This window comes from Xenopus tropicalis, chromosome 6 (genome assembly GCF_000004195.4).
Source record: "Xenopus tropicalis strain Nigerian chromosome 6, UCB_Xtro_10.0, whole genome shotgun sequence".
NCBI classification, from domain to species: domain Eukaryota; kingdom Metazoa; phylum Chordata; class Amphibia; order Anura; family Pipidae; genus Xenopus; species Xenopus tropicalis.
In genome coordinates this window covers 69481556-69496422 of record NC_030682.2, presented here as the reverse complement: position 1 = coordinate 69496422, position 14867 = coordinate 69481556, and the positions used below count along the sequence as shown (strand labels likewise).

The 14867-nt window shown below is 40.7% G+C and overlaps 1 protein-coding gene across 4 annotated transcripts in view; it reads left to right on the top strand.

Moving 5' to 3' along the window:
* The window catches only part of ahrr (aryl-hydrocarbon receptor repressor), a 191266-nt gene that overhangs the window by 115793 nt on the left and 60606 nt on the right, over positions 1–14867 (top strand). For all 4 annotated transcript variants that reach the window (XM_031904457.1, XM_031904456.1, XM_018094922.2 and 1 more), the window contains one exon: positions 5115–5204. In XM_031904457.1, the coding sequence (XP_031760317.1) occupies positions 5115–5204 (90 nt within the window). The remainder of the gene's footprint in view (positions 1–5114; positions 5205–14867) is intronic.

The window sequence follows — 14867 nt, the reverse complement described above, 5'->3', positions numbered from 1 at the left end:
GTTTCAGTTGTCCCAGCTAACTTAAACGCTTTAGAAGTGTTTTTTCTTGCCAACCTTTACACTAACACTCAAACCATAAAGATTTTTGCTTTGGGATGTCTTTCCTTGCTTCCTTGTTAAGCAACATTTTTAAGATTCCATTTCCCTTCTGTGTTTAACCCTATGAAAAGCCTTTCCCAGCTGATGTATTGTCTTTATACTGGCAACGTTTACATGCCTAGTGTTTAAATTACTCCCTTATAGAGCTGTCTCTGCAGCATAATCTCAAAGGATACCATATTATTATCACTATTCTCTAAATGCTCACCAACGCAAATGTTAGAGATGATTTCAGTATTATTCGTTTTTACCAGGTCCAAAAGAGAATCATTCCTAGTAGGTTCTTGAACTGCTTGAAATAAAAGGTTGTCATTTAGCCTATTTACAAACTTGGTTTCTATCGTTATTCTTTCAAGTTACTCAATGAATTAATTATTGTGCACAGTTACATATTTCTGTTTCCTCTCCTGACATGGGAACACCACTTTATCAGACATATAGGTTTCTCCCTGCCAGTTGCACAACTGTGGATGTACCTGACAAGTGTGCTGGGCTGGGTGCAAAGGGACCCATAGGGCTACCGCATGCTCAGGACATGATGGTAACTGTAGGGTTCCCATACAGAGTATAGAGTTCCCCTGCAATAGACACAGCAGCACTTGATTAGGAATGGAAGGCAGAAAGGACTGAATGGTGCTGAGTGCAACTATATAGAAATTTAATGAATGGGGTTGGACACACAACTCACTGTGGGGAAAAGTGTAGTAACATAACTGCGCTTATGGTCATAAAAGCTAATTTTTTTTTTTTATGAAATCATAACACATTACCCAATGTGTAACAACACCGACTGATCTACATTGCTTTGTAGGTATACGCAACAGTATATCCCCCTAGTAAGCAAGGAGAGGCATCGCAAAGCAAAACCTTTATGGCTGAATAAAAGTGTTATTGTCGAGGTTGGTAAGAAAAAACGTGCTTTTAGGGCATTCAAGTTAGCTGGGACAGCAGAAACTTTCATCAGGTACAAGGAAGCAAATAAAGCATGCAAAAAAACTATCAGGCAAGCTAAAATAGAGATGGAAAGGGATATTGCTGCTAGGAGTAAAAAGAATCCAAAATTATTTTTTAATTATGTGAATAGTAAAAAAATGAAGCAAGAAGGGGTGGGAACTTTATTATCACGGGGGGGTACGTTGGTTGATGAGAACGGGGAAAAAGCTGAAATTTTGAACTCTTATTTTTCATCTGTCTATACATCTGAGGAGCCAGATAATGAAGGCTTCCCTTGTAATATGCCCAGTTCTAGTAATTTAGCTACTGACGCATGGGTCACTCGGGAGGAAATTCAAAAGAGACTTGAACATGTAAAGGTAAACAAAGGTCCAGGGCCGGATGGGATTCATCCCAGGGTATTAAATGAGCTGAGCGCTGTGATTGCCAAACCTCTTCACTTAATTTTTCAGGATTCATTGAGGTCTGGCATGGTGCCAAGAGACTGGCGGATTGCTAATGTGGTGCCGTTATTTAAAAAGGGATCCCGTTCTCAGCCTGAAAACTATAGGCCTGTTAGTCTGACATCAGTAGTAGGAAAACTTTTGGAAGGGGTAATAAGGGATAGGGTACTTGAATACATTGCAGTTCACAATACTATTAGTTTGTGCCAGCATGGTTTTATGCGTAACAGATCTTGCCAGACTAATTTAGTTGCCTTTTATGAGGAGGTGAGTAGGAACCTTGATGCTGGAATGGCAGTTGATGTCATCTACTTGGACTTTGCTAAAGCGTTTGATACAGTACCTCACAGAAGGTTAATGATCAAATTAAGGAATATTGGCCTAGAACATAATATTTGTAATTGGATAGAGAACTGGCTGAAGGATAGAGTACAAAGAGTGGTTGTAAATGGAACATTTTCTAATTGGACCAGTGTGGTTAGTGGAGTACCGCAGGGGTCAGTCCTTGGGCCTTTGCTGTTTAACTTGTTTATTAATGACCTGGAGGGGGGCATAGACAGTATTGTTTCTATTTTTGCTGATGACACTAAATTGTGCAAAACTATAAGTTCCATGCAGGATGCTGCCGCTTTGCAGAGCGATTTGACAAAATTAGATAACTGGGCAGCAAACTGGAAAATGAGGTTCAATGTTGATAAGTGCAAAGTTATGCACTTTGGTAGAAATAATATAAACGCAAACTATCTACTGAATGGTAGTGTGTTGGGGGTTTCCTTAATGGAGAAGGATCTAGGGGTTTTTGTTGATAACAAGTTGTCTAATTCCAGGCAGTGTCATTCTGTGGCTACTAAAGCAAATAAAGTGCTGTCTTGTATAAAAAAGGGCATTGACTCAAGGGATGAGAACATAATTTTGCCCCTTTATAGGTCCCTGGTAAGGCCTCACCTTGAGTATGCAGTGCAGTTTTGGGCTCCAGTCCTTAAGAAGGATATTAATGAGCTGGAGAGAGTGCAGAGACGTGCAACTAAACTGGTTAAGGGGATGGAAGATTTAAACTATGAGGTTAGACTGTCGAGGTTGGGGTTGTTTTCTCTGGAAAAGAGGCGCTTGCGAGGGGACATGATTACTCTGTACAAGTACATTAGAGGGGATTATAGGCAGTTGGGGGATGTTCTTTTTTCCCATAAAAACAATCAACGCACCAGAGGTCACCCCTTTAGATTAGAGGAACGGAGCTTCCATTTGAAGCAGCGTAGGTGGTTTTTCACGGTGAGGGCAGTGAGGTTATGGAATGCCCTTCCTAGTGATGTGGTAATGGCAGATTCTGTTAATGCCTTTAAGAGGGGCCTGGATGAGTTCTTGATCAATCAGAATATCCAAGGCTATTGTGATACTAATATCTACAGTTAGTACTAGTGGTTGTATTTATAGTTTATGTATGTGAGTATAGATTGGTAGGTGTGGGTTAGGTGTGCTGGGTTTACTTGGATGGGTTGAACTTGATGGACACAGGTCTTTTTTCAACCCTATGTAACTATGTAACTATGTAACTATGTAACCTCATACCCTTCCAGTAATCTGTCTACTCACTTAACCACATGTCAAACCATAGTGTCGGGCAAACAAAAGAATACAGTATTTAGAGGCTTTGTGACAGATTAGCCAATCTACCTTCCTAATAAATGAATTTCCTATTACTATAGCCGTGCCTTCCTAGCACATTTCCTCTACATGTAGTAGTGCAGCTTCCCTCCAAGGAGCTCGGAGAGTCAGTTTACTCTATACATTACACTTAAGAGCTGTTTTCTCCTCTCAGTGGAATTTCACTCTGGTGGACTGTGGCGAACTCTAGTTTTACTCTGTGATAAATATGCCCATTTCATCAGATCACCAGGTCTAGGGTGAGTGGAAAACACTGTAATATAATTTAGATGTGTTACTTTTGAAGCGGAGTCCCAAAGATTTCTTTGTGATTAATTAAGTCAATTCAGCAATAAATATGTGGTGGCAAAATTACTGTCAGCACAACATATGTAGTCAGGGGAGGGCTAAATTACTTTCCCTTTGCTGTAAAGCTTCCAGTGATTCTGACTAACTTTAATTTCTATGTTTGACGTCTGTTTCAGATTTTGGCATTGTCTATAAACAATGTCAGTTTCAGAAATTCATTTTTCCTTTCCACTAAAAATTAAAATAAACATGAGCAAAAAAAAAAAATTAGAACAAGAAAAAAATTAAATTGGTATAGTGATTTATTGCCTGTGAAACAGGAGTAAGAACATGAGCAATTGTGGTTCAGTGATTCACACATTGGCTTTAACTCCCGTAAATCCTCCCATGCATTCTTTATAATAAGCTATCACTCTTTATGAATCAAAAGGAGAAGACAAGAGATTTACTGATAAAGATGTGGAAGTGAGAGTCACTGAACCATAATTAATGCTTTAAACATAAATCAAATTCATAGCCTGAATGGTTTCAGCTTCTTTCCATTACTGCAGTGTATATGGTGCTGGGGCAATATTTATGGAGTACTGATCAGAAATAGACAGAAGAGAGCAAGCATGACCTTGAGTTAACATTTGTAAACTGACAATGGCTAATATATTTTTGTACAGACTGTTATTGTCTTCTATTTCTGACCAAATTCATACTGTTTATATTGTGGCTACAGTTAATGTTAGCTCCATGGTGGGGATATGTTAATTAATAACCATTTTGCCACCACTGAGTAGAAACATTTCTGCTACTCTAGAAGTGCTGGATATGATCTCTGTAGATTTATAACACTCTTACTTTTGTCAATTTGGCGCTAATTTTGGCGTTGGCTGCACAAAGAGTTTCAGATATGTTGTGGTGAGTGGCACTCAATACACATCATATTAAATCATCATATTAAAAAACACCTTCAGTGCTTGTTACTTTTACTTGTCATTGGCTAGAGAAAACATACTTCTTTAAAGTGCCTAGAAACAGGGCTAAAATAATGCAGTGTATTATATTGCCAGTGTAATCTCAACTTTTTGATTTGTATGGGATCACTCTTTACAGGCGTTGAGAAAATTCAGGGAGCTCTCTGTGCTTGGTTAGATTTCATTTGCAGTCACAATGGGCTAGCTATACACCCACAGCATTAGATGGTGTTTCCAAGTCTGGGTAGCACGTTTTATAAAAAGTTTATAACACAATAAGGAAAGAAATAAGGATGCTTATGGCCAACTAATTCTGAGAGAAAATGACAAATTACACTTGTCTAAAACTGCAAACTCTTGATCCAGCTCTCATCCTCGGAGTGTTTCCTCCACTGTGGATCAAGCTTCCACTAGAACCATCAGTCTGTGACTGATGGAAAAATGGGCATTTCCAACAGTTGAAGCCTGGAACTGCCTAAATTGGTGTAACATGCCTTCCCCATCTCTTGACCTAGTGAAAATTTTCTGGATGTGAAGCCATATGGCTTCATATAGGTATGTGTGGGAGATTAAGGCCTCCTACTGTTCTTAAAACATTTTTGTACTTACAGGTTTCACATTTCATATTTAAAATAACTATAAAATATATGGATGTTTCTAAGGAATTGTTTGTAAATGAAACTCTTTCTTTCTTTCTTTTCCACAGTCCCTGAATGGCTTTGCACTGGTTGTGAGTACAGAAGGCATGATATTCTATGCATCTGCAACAATATTGGACTATCTGGGCTTCCATCAGGTAAAATCTGTTCAGTTTCTTTATGTTTAGCTGTGTCAGATCTGTTGCACCTAATGAATAATTTTAATGGGTCAGATTATGACTCCAAGACCTCAAGAGTCTCTTGCCATCATAAAAAGCTTTAACTGGGTTGACCCTGAGAAATGGATATAACATGGCACCATTTGATTAAGCCTACAAGTCTTTAATACTGGCCTTTAAATATAGCATGATTCAAAGCATTCTTCTTTTTACACTGGTAACCATTAAATAGATTAATCATTTTTATGGTATTCAACAAAGTAGATATGCTCAAAATGTTTTTCAAAAGAACAAAACAATATCCCCACAGAATGATGCTATCATGACCATTCAAGAAAACCACATATTTCTTTTCTTTTTCCTTTTATCATGCCCCACAATTTTTTTGAGATTTAACAATTTACTTTTCCATCCATAAGAAACTCACTCAAATTTTATTGCAGTGCAAGTTCAGGGAAATTTTTACACACCCTAACACTTATGGTACTGCTTGAATATAGACATCCAAATTTTCACTTTCGTGCACAGTTTAAGAGCAAACAAATTACACAGATTGCTGATGGGTCTATATTTGTGGAAGTCAATTTGGAAAAAACATTTTCAGTTTTTCTTTTATAGAAAATATATATTCTTTGGCACAAAATCTATGGCTGTGCTTCTGGTATTGCTGGGTGGTTACAAATGAATTACTTTTCTGACTTAGCATGGTATTAGATAATTCTATTACAAAATTGGGATGGAAATATATTTGTGGGTTAGGGATCTGACACTGCATTATATTTTGTGGTATGAGGTTTTATCTTCTCAGGCTGAAAATGTATACAGACTTGGAAAACAGTTTTGGTTCACATTGGCATAAGAGATAAACTATCTAGCAGTACAATTCCACTTCTAAAGTGGGTTAGGTGAAAATACCACAAGCAGAGAAAACTGGACCACAGCAAGCTGAAGCCTAAGCTCACTCTGGAAATTATTTTTACAGTGTTTTGCATTAGCTTCAGACTGATTATTTACTCTAAAATAATCCTGAGAAAAAGTGGAAGTCTTGTAAATTATCAGAATTTTATGTTTGGCACCCCCTAATGTTTATAAGCACCCAGGGCTGGTGCTCCTTTCCAGAAAACTGCAATAGCGAGCGAGCACCACAGAACGATCTCGTTCTTCCACTTTTTTGATCTTCAGTGGCCCAAGGCTAATGCATGATCAGTAGAGTGAAAAAGGGAGAATTGTTTTCATACTTACCGTAATTCTCTTTTCCTGGTCGCTCTCCATATCAGCATTAAAATTGGGAAGCCCCTCCCATCCCCGCCTACAGCCCAGACTGTCCCTCCCTCCCTCTCAAAACCTTTAAGTACACCCATAGGTACCCACCTACCTCATCTAATACCAAGTACCAGACTACAAGGGTGGGAAATGCTGATATGGAGAGTGACCAGGAAAGGAGAATTACGGTAAGTATGAAAACAATTCTCCCTTTTCCTGGTCACTCCATATCAGCATTAAAATTGGATCTACCAAGCCATGCTGAATCCAATGGGGTGGGAACAAAAACCGAGACTTGAAGAACTGCAAAATTTAGAGAGGACCCTGATTCAGCAGATCTCTCCTCACGGGAAGGGGCCACGGAGGAGCTACTGTGAGCTTCAAAAGCAGAGGATACCAGGGTCTGTGAGGCCAGTTCAGAGCCACCAGCACTAACTCCGCCCTCTCTTGAATGACTTTCAGAAGTGTTCTGGGAATGAGGGGAAAGGGGGGAAAGGCATAAGCTAGGCTGAACGACCAATCCCGGAGAAGGACATCCGTGCCCATTGTCCCTGGGCAAAAATTCCTGGAGAAAAACTTCGGCAACTGAGTGTTGAGATGGGTAGCCATGAGGTCGATTGTCAAAGGTCCCCACTTCTTGGACAATTCCTGGAAGACCTGATGATTCAGACTCCACTCGTGACTCGACACTGAGTTTCGACTCAGAAAGTCTGCTTCTTGGTTTTCCACCCCAGGTAAGTATTCCGCCGTCAGAAGAAACAGATTTTTCTCCGCCCAAGATAAGATAGGATGGACTTCATGAAGCAGTGAACTGCTCTTCGTTCCCCCCTGCCTTTTGATGTAAGAGACTGCAGATGTGTTGTCTATTAGAATCCTGACCGCTGAGGCCTGAATCGTCCGGGAGAAAGACTGAAGGGCCAGCTTTGCTGCCCTGATTTCTAGGAGGTTGGAAGGAACTCCTGACTGTCTGACCAGCCACATCCCCTGAACCCATTCGGAGCCCAGGTGGGCACCCCAGCCCAAGGTGGAGGCATCCGTTACTAACACCACTGGATCAAATCTCTGAAAGACTGCGTCAGAAGAATGGACTGATCCCAATCCCTCTTGAATCTGTCCCATTGGTTCAGAAAAAGACATTGAGCCGGCCTCATGTGCCACCGGGCCCACCTGGTGACTGGGATAGTAGAAGCCATGGTGCCCAGGAGAGACATCAGTTCTCTGGCTGAGACCTGATCTTTCTGCAGAAAAGACTTTGCAAGACTAATGATGGCCGAAATCTTCTGGGGAGGAGGAGAAACCGACCCCTCGATGGTGTTGAACCAAGCTCCCAAATACACGAGAGACTGTGTTGGAGTCAGCTGGCTCTTCTCCATATTCAGGAGCCATCCATGAGCTTCCAGAAAACAGATGACTCTGTCGCGATGAATCAGCAGAACCTCCCTGCTTCTTGCTGAGAGGAGGATGTCGTCCAAATAATGCCATATGGAAATACCTTCCAGTCTCAAGGCTGCCACTAGGGTAACTAACACTTTGGAGAACACCCTCGGAGCCGTGGACAGACCGAAGGGGAGACAACGAAACTGGGAGTGCTTTCTGGAGATGGCAAAGCGTAGAAAGCGCTGATGGGCAGCTGAGATCGAAATATGGAGATAGGCATCTCTCAAATCGATGGAAAGGAGCCAATCCCCTAGAAGGATAGACGAGATGATGGAAAAGATGGACTCCATCTTGAATTTCTGGACCCTCAGATGCTTGTTGATGAACTTGAGATCCAAGATGGGTCTCCATCCCCCTGAAACCTTCTTTACTAGAAAGAGGACTGAATAGACTCCCTTCCTTTGGTCTTCCATGGGGACTGGGACTACTGCCTTCTCCTTGACCAACCAATCTACATAATGGATCAGAACCTCTCTTTTTTCTCCTGAGTTGGGAAATGAGGAGACTACAAATTGGTCGACTGACGGAAGAGAGGCGAACTCTAGCCAATATCCCCTTCTTGAAACATCCAGGACCCAGCGATCCGAGACGGAAGAATGCCAGACATCTAGAAAATTCCCCAATCTGGCCCCTACCTCGCTGATTACGGACGACTAGTCAGGAAGACTTTTTGGAAGACTGAGAAGGCCTTGACTTGTCTCCTTTAGGAAAGGTGGCATGACCCTTTTTCCAGGCAAAAGGCTTGAAACTTTCTCCTGCTGAACTAGAAGAATAAGAAGGCCTGCCCTTCCCTGGACCGTGGGAACTGGAGGACCTGAATGGAAAGGTTTTTTGTTTCTTCTTTTCTTGGGGTAAGAAGAGGCTTTTACCCCCTGACACTTTAGAGATAACATCATCCAGCTTTGGACCAAATAACCGTAGGCCCTCGAAGGGAAGAGTGCAGAGGCTCATTTTGGAAGACATGTCGGCTGCCCAGGATCTTAGCCAGAGAGCCCGATGGCTTACAAGCTGCCCCCGCCACCAAAAAACTCTTTCTCAAATCAGACTCCACACGTCTGTCCATGGAGTCTTTAAGAGCGGAACAGTCATCTATGGGAAGGGTAGTCTTTTTTAGTTAAATGGATGACAGCTGGGTCAATGGAAGGGACCGTGATCCACTCCTGCACTTCGGACTCCTTAAAAGGATAAAGTTTAGGAAACCTTGTCCCTTGGAAGACAAAAGAAACCTTTTTAGAGGCTTTCTGCCACTCAGCTTTGATGAGATCCGATACTTCCTGGAAGAGAGGAACGGTCTGGCGGCTTCTGGATGGAGTAGGCAGAACCTTGAGAGTCTTTGAACTGTCTGACTCCTGCTCCACTCCTAAGGTCAATTTTACTGCTTTGATCAATGGAGAGACTAGAGAAAGATCAAACGAATCCCGAGCTCCCTCAGATTCCTCTTCCGGCTCTAGAAAGCCCTCTGAAGGCATAGAGGCTGAGAAACATTCATCATCTGAAGAATCCTCCGAAGCCCAGGCATCTCCCTAAGCCCGAGATGTAAAGGAAGCCTCAGGTTCCACAGAAGGAGTAAAAGAAGCCTTACAAAAATCCTTCCAACAGGAACACTACTAAACTTCTTCCCCATAAGTGGAGTGTTGAAGCAGCCCACACACTCAGGTGAAGATGGAGTCTTAGCTTGGACTTTTTTAGAAAGACCATCTTGTGGCAAGCTGATGAAAGAAAGAGAAAACAGTAATGAGGAAGGGGAAAAGGAAATAGAGGAAGATGAAAAAAGAAGGAGGGACCTACCTAGCTTGGAGGGCAGAGGCATTTGAGGCTGAGGAATCCATGAAGAAAGACAGAAAGTACCCCAAAAGTAAGAGAAACCAAACAAAAAATGAGCCAAAGAATGCAATAAGACAAAAAAACACACTCTTTGGCAAAACACCTACCGAGCAGGAAAGTGAGGCAGAAAAGGCGGCAGGAGCTGGAAACTCCACCAGGCAGGCAAGCAGGGAACACGCTGGCACTAAAAACGCCAAGAATTTACACCCCCCGGTCTTTGGAACACAAACCGATAGAAGCTGCAGAAGGACACCAACTACAGCAAAAAGACTGGCGCCAAAAGAGAAAAGGATTCCCCTGTGACACAAGCAACTTCCAAGTCACCCCCATGCCACTACCTCTGAAATCTGATGACCTGCACAGCCACAAGGTTCATCCAAGGACAAGTTACAGGAATGTACCACACTGACTCCCAAACTTTACCAGAAGGGGAGGGAAAACGGAAGCTCTCTGCCAATTCACCCAAGGAACATCAGTGCACCTTAAGCAATATATCAAAACTGATAGAGACCCTGAAGGAACTGTAGGGGTAGGTGGGTACCAATGGGTGTACTTAAAGGTTTTGAGAGGGAGGGACAGTCTGGGCTGTAGGCGGGGATGGGAGGGGCCTCCCAATTGTAATGCTGATATGGAGTGACCAGGAAAGACAGCTTTTTGCTTAAAGTTTGGCTTTTTACTCTACTACGTATGTGCATCCAGCACAAAGAAAGAAGAACCAGAAGATTTTTCCGTGGTGCTTGCTCAGAAGTAATCTTCTATGAACAGGAGCTCTGGCCTGGGGTATCAGGTAAATAATTTTAATCACTTGTGGTGCCTAATAGTAGTAGTTACCCAGGCCCCCCTGCTGCAGAAGCTCTTTGTTTTTTCCTTATTATAGATAGATAGATAGATAGATAGATAGATAGATAGATAGATAGATAGATAGATACGATTATAGGTCTTTTGATTCACATTTAAAATAAATATATCAATTTTATATTTTGATCCTTTTGTGCCAGTTTCAGGGATTTTCTAAATATATGTACATTTTTCACCATTTTCCACAAGTGAAGATCTTTAATTATGATAATGCATTTTAGCATTATACCTTAATATAAGTTTTAAAAGGCAGATGTTATAATAACATTAATAATATACAAAAATACAGATTATTTTTTGTATTTTGCATATGTGCTTTATGAAGTTCAGTCCTGTTATTATTAAAGTATAAAAGAACATTTGCTTTTTTGTACCCCGGTAACCCCCCTGGGGCAAACGTAAATATTTTCAAATGTTTTCTGAACTCAAATTTACAAGATTTAGCAATCATTAAAAAAATTCGAAAAATATGAATAAAAAAATTGCTAATTAAAAGCTTGAACCGCTTCTATATAAAAAAAATAGACATGTATTTCCAGTATTCAGGATTTTATAAGTCAAATTGGTAAACATGATTAAAACAATGTTATTTTTGAAGTGATAAAGCTTTTTTCACAAATTAACATATCAAGTTTTTTATTTTTGAGTGAAACTAGAGAGGTCATGAAAATAAAAAGTCGACAGTAAAAAAAACTTGATTAAAGTTATTCAAAATATTTTTTTTTGTGTTGTGGTGTGGACAGCTCCATGCATATTTTTGAACCAAAAAGCTTTATCTTGGTCTTCCTCTCCTAATACCTCTTTTATGACCCCCCATTGACAGACCCAGGAACTTAACTCGCAGTATGTCCAGTCACTGTGTAGCTCAATGCTGCTAGGTCAATATTCTGATCAAAGATGCTGAATATGAAACTCATTTTTTGCTTCCAGTTTAACTCTAGGTTTTTTCATAGTCTACAGTAACATTTCTAAAGACATGGAAGCTAAATTATGCTTGTCCAACTTGTATTTGTTTATAGGACATATATTACATCATGCACCAAAATTACTTGCTTTTGCAAAGTTGCTTTTATACTGGGGAATTTTTGTAGCTTTGCATGTAAAGATTTTAATGGTTCTTTTACCTAAAAAACTCAGTAACAAAATTCTGCCAGGTGAAAAAATTAAATTTAGCATTTAAATGATCCTGACTATGTGCCAATACATCCCTGATTTGTTATTTCTTACTGATTTAAAGCAGAACAAAAAACATTGCGCTATTCTTATATGTAATATCAACATGAGCCAACACATTGCAAACTTTACAATGAACTAAAAAGGGGATAAACCATGAGCACATATCTAATCACAAGAAGGGTGTACACACAAGGGGACAAAGCCAAATTTTGAAAGTATAAAATATAGTACTGTAAGATATGTTATGTTAAATAAAGCAGTTTGTCCAGGGCATCTCAAATGTATTTATCGTATGATACACAGGGACATCCCCCTCCTTTTCAGATATGGCTTATTAGCTGAAGAGTCAAAGTAGTTATTAAATACAATCTTGTCTGTCACACATATTGAAATTTTATGTTTGTTACTCAGACAAGTGTAAAATATTCTGAAACAGACAATGAAACTATAAATCCTACAGTAACCACCACATACAAAACATAATATATATGTATGTATAATATAAGCCCTGAGGTGATGCAGTCTACAATATGAGTTTAGTCTGGTTGCAATTTTTTTTCCAATGGGGTGATATTGTGATGGCAGATTCTATTTGTCTTTAAAAGTGGATTGCTTGACTTCTTGAACAAGCTTAATATAAATATATAAGGCTAAGGGTATTAATGTACGGAGCGCCTTTTGCCCTTGGTTGCCACGTGGGTCATGGCACCCGTGTAGTGATGTCAGTACGCAGGCACGTGACATCATAGCATTAGCGCTTGGCATTAATATTTAAAATAAATACGCGCAAAGGGGTTAAATGCATAAGTATAAGAATTTTTTATAAATTACTTTTTTGGACTGATTTGCTGGTTTTGACCCTTTTGTCTGATCCTGATGATTACTACCTAAACTGATCTGTGATTGATTATCAATTAGTGACTCTTGTTAACCCTTCAGACACCATGCTTTGGACTATTTGTATTGCCTGTATCCAGGCTTCTTCTTTAGTCCTTACTCCTACCCTGGCAGGAGCCAAGCAGGCCCTGACACTATACTTGGGCCATGGACCCTACTGAAGAAGCACCCTCTGACCTGGAAAAAGCTTTATACAACATGGTGATACATATGGAGGCTTATGAAGTCCAGCATATACGCAAAAAGAAGCTCCAAGCACTCCGAACTCCAAAGAATCTTTGCAGTTCGGAATGCTTGGAGCTTCTTTTTGCGTATATACAGAATTCTTCCCCTTGGCTACGGGTTCGGGGGCCTGAGCACCCGGACCACTTTGGGACTTCGGTGAGTGGACTTGACTTTCATTAACTTCATGGGCATTTGCTTTGATTCCAGCATTGGTGTTATGTTCGGGGTTTTTACACCCCGACCTTATGATTAACTTGGTATGACTTAATGATTTATAAAGCCCTGTATATGTTTTTGAAATATTTTGTTTATTTTCTTAATTGGTTGTAATTTGGGTGTAAGTTATCTTTGTTTTGATATTTATGAAGTCCAGCAGTCTTGTATAGGGTAAGTCCTGGAGGCCCTATTCTCTCAGATGCCTGCAGTTCCTTTGGTGTCTGAAAGTCCCCTGGCCCCAGCAGTTTCTCCACCTCTGATGGCAATAGCCAAGGAACCCCATATTCCACCACCTCCATGATGCAATAGGAATCCTCAGGCCTGTAAGGGCTTTGTTAACCAGTAGCTCATTCAATTTGAACTGCAGCCATCTCATTATGCTTCTGAACAAGCCAAGGTCAGATATGTTATTGCCATGCTGGAAGGCAAAGTGCTGAAATGGGCATCTCCTCTGTAGGAAAATAGTTCTTCCCTTATCAATGATGCCAAATCCTTCCTCCCCCTGGATATGTAGCAACTGCCTCTCTACTCCTCATACAGATCCACCAAGGATGGACCTTGTTTCTAGTTTTCAGAGCTTCTTGAGCAGCTGGAAGATCCGATTGCTTTCAGCATCAAGGTTGATACCTGCGCCAGGTCGTAAAGGAGCTGGAGTCATTTTGTCCCAAAGACAAGCATCAGATGGGAAACTACATCTATATACTTATTTTCTAAAAAGTGTTCTTCTTCCCAGCAGAATTATGACATTTGGAAGCAAGAATTACTGGCTGTCAAGTTAGCTTCAGAAGAATGGCCTCATCTTCTAGAGGGAACACCATACCCCATCACCATTTTTACAGACCATAAGAATCTAGAGTATATATAGGCTCTCAAGAGATTGAAACCTTGACAGGTTCGGTGTTTTTTTTACATGGTTTAATAATGTTATAACTTATCGTCCAGGTTCCAAGGACAAAAAAGTGGATGTTCTCTCCATAAGCTTTGTTCCAGAGGATCACCACAGTAAGAACAGTGATCCAGTTTTCCCCATGCCAGGATTATTGATTTTCTGCTTCAACAATTCACTTTTCAGATCCAGTCCTCAGTCTTTGGTACTTCTTGACACTCCTATTGGCATGGGTTACATTCCCCCTGTTCTTCAGCAGCCCCACTGTTCCAAACAAGCCAGGAATCCAAGTGAAAAAAAGACCTTGGTTAGATTATCTTGTATGGTGGCCATCTATGCAGAAAGATGTCAAAGACTTGCCTCTTGCTTCTTCTTAGCCCAGTCACGCTCTCCTGTGTGGGTTGTTGCAGCCTCTACCTGTTCCCTCTCATCTGTGGACTCATTTAGCCATGAATTGTATTGTTGAATTACCTCCTTCCAAGGGCAACACAGGTTGTTTCCTCAGAAACCTGGTCATGGTGTACCCCCTGGAGGAGGGGGTACCGTAAGGAATGCCCAATGGCGCTCCTCTCGCCACTGGTGTATTGACATCAGTGTACAAGCGTGTGAAGTCAACGTGTCACGCTTGGCGCAAAGAAATTTTACCTAAATACACGCAAAGGACCCGGGTTCAATGCCCAAGCATAGGACTTTCTTAATGAACCTAAATATTTTTCTATATCTCACATTTATCACTGTGAGATTAAAGCTCAGAAAAATTCACCTGCTTTCTGTTAATTTCTATGGGATTTTTAGAAGCATATTTATTCATGAGTGAAAGTTGGTGATCTAATCTCACATTTTATTAAATCTGTCTGTCT